General features: G+C 33.2%; 1 protein-coding gene across 1 annotated transcript; it reads right to left on the minus strand.

The window, feature by feature from the left end:
- Positions 1–3,630: 3,630 nt before the first annotated feature.
- On the minus strand, positions 3,631–4,524 carry LOC121131928 (calmodulin-A). Its single transcript, XM_040727326.2, has one exon. The coding sequence runs from the start codon at positions 4,390–4,392 to the stop codon at positions 3,940–3,942; it is 453 nt and encodes a 150-aa protein (XP_040583260.1). The 5' UTR covers positions 4,393–4,524; the 3' UTR covers positions 3,631–3,939.
- Positions 4,525–7,979: the final 3,455 nt, after the last annotated feature.

The raw sequence follows: 7,979 nt of genomic DNA on the forward strand, positions 1-7,979 counted from the left end.
ATTAATCCTTATTTCAGATTGATTAATCATAATAGACATTATTCTAGTCCATAACAAAGATTTATAAAGTTTGTTTCTAAAGCTACTTTATGGAACAAAAAAGAGCATAAGATAAGACCATTTTGATCTTTCCTTTCTGAAAAATATAAAAAAGTATGCGCGCTATACGCGGTTATTTTCCTAACTTTTTTTTTTTTTGCTCCATAGAACAATTTTAAAAAATAAACTTATTAATACTTTTTATCGGTTAGAAAATTGTCTATACAAAATAGCAAAAAATGTCTTTTTAATATCCATATTCACTTAGTACATACAGTGTGTTTGCTTTTGTACGACCTAAAGATCACCTCGTATGACGATGAAATTTTGCATAGGTAATTTTCACACCATATGACAACTTTTCTGCAATACTTGTAATCGAAATTCGAAAAAAGCTGAAAATCATCCCCCTCTAATGAACAGTGTTTTATTTTTACAGAGATGTTATCTTTTTTCTTTGAATTTAAATAGTAGGGATAGATAAGCAGTGTTGTATAAAATATGTCCTGTTGTACATTTTTGATTTTAAAGTGTCCAAAATTGGAAAACAGATCAGTTTGAAATTTAGGAAGTAGACGTATGAAATAACAAAGTATGTTCCTATGATATTTTTTGGGTCCTCCGAGGTCATGAAGACCCTGTTTTTGAGCGAAATAAAACTTCTTCCTTCTGAGAATCTATTCTGCCGTGCAACGTGGCACTCTCTGCTAGTGCATATATAAAATAATATTAAAGAATATAAAATAATTCCCTCGTGACGTCATTGAGGGTATTGTTCCTTTTTTATTATTCCGTTATACGATAGAATAAATGATGTAACTAAGTAACACAATAATATGTTTGTATTATAATGAAAAAAATCATATTTTTTGCAAGACATGTGAAATAAACTTTATACATATTTCTTATATCTTAATTCCAAGGACCGACAGTTAAGGATCGGTCCCAAATACTGACGGTCCTAAGTACCGATAGTACCAGTCCTAAAACTAGACTGGACCGGACAGAATAAATAAGGACCGACACATCACTACTCACAAGTGTGTGAACTCATGGAAAGATGTAGAGTAACAAAGAATGACTGCTTTGGGTATTATCAATGTAATTCCTCGTTGGACTCTGAGTAAAATCAAGGATCCACATCGGAGTAATTCTTGCATATGTCCTTGTTTGTTTTCTTCTCCTCCACCTTTGTCACAGCTGATTGATGCTGATCAAATGGAACTTTACTAGATGCGGAGTGGGATTTTATATTCATTATTCTCTTCTCATAGCTGCTTGAAGCTAATCTAATGAAACGTTGTGACAACTAAGCCATACTCCTCCAACCCCTACTTCAAATTGTTGAGGTTACGATGTCTTTTTAAGGTTACTCTTTCCTTTTTCCATACCGAAAGTCCTTAGAATCTACAACCCTACACTTATAAAGACTAAAGTTATCTATAAAAAACAATAACGTCTAATGCAAAATGAAGGATGATATCGAATCATTCATTTATAAAAAGAACTTGCCAATCTTTTTACTTCATTTTGTTTATAATAATATCATCAAATCGCTTGCAAAGTACATTAATTTGAATCTATATATATTATGTAACCTTTAATATAGGGAACTATTTACATAGATATTCAGCTTCGAATCTACCGATGAATATATAATGTACCGATGACATTATTGCCGGCCTTAAGGGGCCAAGCGGCACGGGATATATGATACCCGTATATAATAAAGTTTGCGTAAGCAAAAATGCATCACAGCGGACAACATGACTATCCACTCCTGCTCAATGGAGGCATTAGGCTTAACAGTATTTCTGTAGGGAACAACAGAGGCCTTGGCTTCAATTGCATCCCAAATACCATAGTCAAGTGGGTTCAGATCAAGTGAGAAAAGAGTTCAAAATATGTAGAGCCAGAAAGAGGCTAAATTCTCCCTGCGCCATATATGTATTTCCTTTGAACTGCAGCCCACTACAGATTCCTACTAACAAACATAAATGCCTCTTTATAGTTGCCCTAACGTTTACGTTGTTCTTCATTACGTCTAAGTACACCTTGGTATCGATATTGAGGCCCTTTTCGAAGAAGAAAGGGGCATTCTCGTTCAATTCGAGGGGGCGCCGCCCAACATCCTGACAGATGATGGCTAGTGACATTGACAATGGGGATGTCTTCAATATAGAGGGTCAAGCACCTGTCATAGTGGCCGTTAAGGCCTTGACCTACAGTCTAAATCATCTCACAAACAGGAACTCCTCTCTGGAGCAAATCAAGCGGTCTACGTTTTTTCGACAAAGTCACGAAACTAACTTTTTTTTACGAATATTGCACTTACTCGTTACTACATTATTTTTTTTAGATCTATTAGTCACGTACTTCTAAGATATTAAGCGCACCCTCAAATATGAGACTTCCACAGAGGAACAAACAAAATTTACTTCACTGGTTATAAATATTTAATCATCTTATGCATACTAAATAACGAATATGCGTTATGTTATAAAGATGTATTTTGATTTTGAATTTTAATAATAAGTCAACAAATAAAGGTGTTTTTAATACCGGGTGCGTCGTTAAAATCTGATCAATGAATACATTTAACTTTATGTACCCACTAGACATGACCAAAAAATATTAATAGACCGACTGTAACGATATATTGTATACTCTTCTGATCTTCAATGTAGCCCCCCCCCCCTCTGGTGACTCAATGGCCTCAAAATGCCTCTTGAAGTATTAGCAAGCCTTTCGGATGTATTCTTTGGACGTATCAGGCCAGTGTTAGTTTAATGTGGCCTTCATGCCAATGATGTTTTTGCCCCTATGGGTACAGGCCCTGTACTCTACATCAGAAGGTATAGACCAAAGGGCAATATTTCTTTTGGCCAGGAATTGATGTTATTGTTCAACCATCTTTAAGCGGCATTGACAGTATATACAAAAGTCCCGTCTTGTTGTAGGACCACATTATCACCTGGGAACTTAGTTCAAACCAAGCTTAATAGTAATACATGGTTAGACCATCATGTCATCGGATTTGCTGGAATTTTCAATATGATGTATTTGTATCGACTGCTGGATCTGCCGGTTAGATTTTGACAATGCACATAACTACTTATAGTCTATGACGTCACTATTGCTAGAATTTTCAATTCAATGTGTCGTACCGACTGCTGGGCAGAAAAGCAGACTTTGACAAAACACGCAACCACTCATTCACTATGACGTATATATTAAACTCATGGTGGAAGTCAAACATCAGTTGTAGATACGTTATGGTATAACCTTTGTATTTCTGTTAACCTTGGTCGGAACCACAGGGAGGAAGTGAGCCTCTAAATCTTATTTATGAAGGTGACTGACGCCATTTTCTTGACTACTTTAAAAAATGATTAACAAATGAAATTTTGACAGTGTCTAATGAATTGTTCAACATGTCTATCTTCATTATTGTCCGTCTCTGAAGAAATAACCAGACAAACAATTTTTTATGACCTCAAACATCATGGCGTTCGCATGATTTTCTTCTCCGTTGAAGACTTTACGGATTGTGATTTTACTTCACGAATAAATAATCTATAATTCATAATCTCAATATATGGCAGTTTCTTGTATTACTAAATGAGTGTATGTATAAGATATTTTAAGAATTGGGGTGGCTCTATTTTAAAAATTGGGGAACACTGGTGTATAATTAAAGCTTTTACACGTCGTAGTCTATGCTCCATTTATTTAAAATGAATATTTAGTTATTTAAATTTAATTGAATGATACATAATGTTAAGATACAGAAAAAGAAAGATGAATTCTTGAAATGCTTTGAAAGAAAAATAAATAGACTATAAATAGCTCAAAAAAATAAATATACACATTATTATAAATAGACAAAAACTAATAGACTTATTCAGCAAATAAAGTAAAAAACTCTGCATAATTAATGGACCCATCTCCATCCACATCTGCCTCCTTAATGAGAGCCTCAACTTCATCATCCTTGAGTATTTCACCAATATTAGACATCACACACTTTAATTCATTTGAAGAAATTAGTCCATTACCATCCTTATCAAAGACTTTAAATGCTTCCGTGATTTCATCCTCAAAGTTATTACGAGCGAGTCTCTTTGCCATACTTTGAATAAATTCTGGTAGATCGATAGTTCCAGAGCCATCAGTATCCATGGAAAGATACAAGTCCTGAAGCTCTGCTTCAGTCGGATTTTGTCCCAGATAATGAAGTATTTTCCCAAGTTGTGATGTGGTAATGACTCCATCCGAGTCATCGTCATAGAGATTAAATGCCTCCAAAAATCGAGAAATCTCTTCTCCAGGAATGAGCTCTGATACGTTCATTTTGAGAAATAAATATTTGATAGCTGATGAGGGATCTGCTTCAAAAGATGAATTTTAAATTTATATTCGAGAAGGATTTGCGGCGTGAAAGGAGCACGTTCCTTCTCTTTGTGAAATGACTTTCACATCCTCTGTGTGTACATTTGCGGGGGCATTAGACATCATTATCATATAAAGATGAAGATTCAATCGCATGTATTTTAATAAATAGGAGGACAAGGTAGTAGTACTTATCTGATCCGTTCAATATTGACGCTCACCAGGCAATAAATATGGATTGAAAAAAAACTGAGTCATCATGCATCTGAAAAAAAGTATTCCCCGAATTCTTAGTCACTTATGCAAAGAGCAGCAGCACCCTCTCCCCTTAAGAAAGTTGCCAAGAAAAAAGTAGGGGGTTGGTAAAAATACAATATAGTAGCTTTGGGTTCGAGGGATAAATATCATGCTGAAGTAATTAAATTTTGAGTCAAGATGAGGTCAAGTAAATGCATCAGGGAATGTTGTTGTTTGTTTTTCTTTCATCGAATTGATAAAATCCAAGTTGTTCCACAATGCAACATTTTGACTGACGTCATAAGATCAGGGGCGTCCGCAGGCTTGGTTGTCGAATTTTTAAATAATTTTTTTTTGGAAAAAAATTCAAAACTCCCAGTTATTCACAAAAAAAAGAAAAGAAGGAAAAAAATTCAACAATCAAAGGCTATTCACAAAAAAAAATTGGAAAAAAATTGCAAAAATTAAATATTAATATAAATTTTTTTGGAAAAAAAATTCCGAAATCCACAACTGTTCACAAATATTAAATTTTTTGGGAAAAACTATCAAAAATCTACAGCTATTAAAAAAATAACTTTTTTGGAAAAAAAATTCAAAAATTAATTTTCAAATATTGATTTTTTATAAAAAAAATTTCCACAATTAATTTTCAAATATTGATATTTTTATAAAAAAAAGTTTCAACAATTAACGTCTTTTCACAAAAAAATATAAAATTTTTGAAAAAAAATTTTAAAATTAAATTTTCTAGTAATAAGTAAATATACCTGAATTAAGGTATGACTACAGCTCCTCCAATCTAACCCTAGCAGACTCCCCAATTTTATTAATTAAAGGAGACGTTGATTTGGGGTCTCAAAGTTGATACTTTTACTGCATAAAATGGATAAATTTCCAATAAATCTTGATTTGACTCCATCAAAAGAATCATTTAATAATAAAGAAAAATTCAAAACCTTGTCAATGTCAATGATAAACACTGATATTTGAATATAATCAAAGTGATATGTACTAAAAAATCCATAAAAATTGCAGATTTGTACAATTATATGATTATTATATATATATATATATATTTTTTTTTTTTAAATTAAAAAAAAAAAAAAAAAATCATTATATTAAATTCCATAAAAATCCATAGCTATTCTCAAAAAATTTCAAAAATCCAAAGTTGTTCAGAAAAAACTGTCATTTTTTTGGAAAAATTATTTGAAAACGCATTTCTAAAATTGAATTTCAAATATAACATTTTTCAAAAAAAGATTTCTAAAATTAAATTTCAAATATAACATTTTCGGAGAAAAATTTCAAAGATCCATAGCTATTAGCAGTCAATTAAATACATTGGAAAAAAATTTAATTAAATTTCAAATATTAAATTTTTTGAAAAAAAATCAGATATTACATATTTTTATTCAATTTTCTCGTAAGAATCAAAAAATCCTTAATTGGGGGGGGGGGGCTAGAGCCCCTTCAGTCTCCCCCTGCGAACGCCCCTGTATTCTATACATTGCAATAGTTAATTTTTAGCTACAAGACGGAAATATGATTGTAGAGCTGTCGTGTTTATCTATCTAAAAAAACTAAAAAGTATGTAATTCTAATAGACCAGTCCTAATAAAATTTGTCAGTCCTAGGACCGGTCCTTAGCGGTTTTTTATAGAAGCTACAAAAACTGAAATTATATAGTTTCTACTAACTACGTCATTTGAGTCCCAGAAGTTCCGTTATAATTCATGACCTCTTTAAAAGAGGGTTTTACACCTGGAATTAAAAGTACGAAAGCACTAAGAGTTTAATAAAGCTATCATTCATTATTTCCTTATTTGTTATATTCTTCAATCCTAGCTAGGATTAAAGAAAATGAAATATATAGCAAGGACCGTAGGATCCTAGCTTTTATTTACGAGTGAGGTTGGAAACTTTTCCGACTACCCCCGTATATAACCAATGATGAAAATTCAGTGTAGAAGGGGCAAATTAAAAAAAAAGAAACCGATAATCAACATGGTAACCCTGACAATTTGAAGAATGTTTTGGAGGAGAGAAATAATCATGCTCATGATCATTAGATTAGCTGTGACAAGAGAGAAAGGAGAAAAGATATAAACAATGACATTTGATGGAATTACCCCGATGTCTATCCCCAATTCTACTCTGAATCTAACAAGTTTGACGTGGACGAGGGGATAATCAGGAGGGCAGTGAAGGAGAACTTGAGGTCATCCTCTTACACAAGGACCACCTGTTGACGGAGACTTTGAAGGAAAGGAGACTGCAGAGGGGTAAGAAAGTTCGTGTGTGGATCAAGGCAAATTGATCCACAATAAAAAAATCTTCTCTCACGAGAAAATTTTCACCGTGGACCAGGTCTACAACCGTCGGAACGATATAAACACTGATATTTGAATATAATAAAAGTGATATAACAATTATAACTCCGCAACAAATCCTCATGGGAATGCTCCACCTTTTATGAACACACACACGAATGTTCAATCAGGATTCCAATATAAACGAATCTATTTGGGAAAGGATGTACACAACTCAGGAATTAAATAATAATGACAACTTCTGTGGAAAATAAAAATTCATTCTTCGGATTACAAATTAGTGGGCCACCTATAAAACACGCCCGATATAAAACACCCTACCCCCTCATAAACGTAACGAGGGATCGATTTTACCTCCTTTAAGGACCGACAAGTGGGACTGGATTAGATGAGACCGTACTTGACCACGGTCCTATATGAAGACCGACACTACACTAATTTTTTACATCAGTAGTGTTGTGTCGGTCCTTATTTATTCAGTACAGTTCAGTCTTAGGACCGGTCCTTAAGACTGTCGGTCCTTGACTGTCGTTCTTTGGAATTTTTGGTTTATTAAACCAAATAAGATATATGATATATATTTTAAAATCATTGCACATATCTTGCAAAAAATATTCATATGATTTAAAAAAAAAGTAAAAACACCCTCAATGACGTAACGAGGGATCAATTTTACCTTCTTTAAAGGCCGACAAGATGGCATGGACTGGAGTGAATGTGACCGCACTGAAAAGGACCATGGTCTTATATAAGGGCCGACACAAAGACAGACAAGAATGGTGATAATTCATATATTCAAGGCAGGATGATTTATTGAATCTGGCATTGATTTAAGTTTATAGATCACGTTAAGTGTTATTGTGTTAAGTCAAGACGAAGATGTTTTTTTTTTAGTTTGAGTTCGAGTAATACTAGAATCCAACATTACAATATAATACAAATTTCAATAACTACAAAAAGAACGCGCGTTCCAGC

The sequence above is a fragment of the Lepeophtheirus salmonis genome, chromosome 1, assembly GCF_016086655.4.
Source record: "Lepeophtheirus salmonis chromosome 1, UVic_Lsal_1.4, whole genome shotgun sequence".
NCBI classification, from domain to species: domain Eukaryota; kingdom Metazoa; phylum Arthropoda; class Copepoda; order Siphonostomatoida; family Caligidae; genus Lepeophtheirus; species Lepeophtheirus salmonis.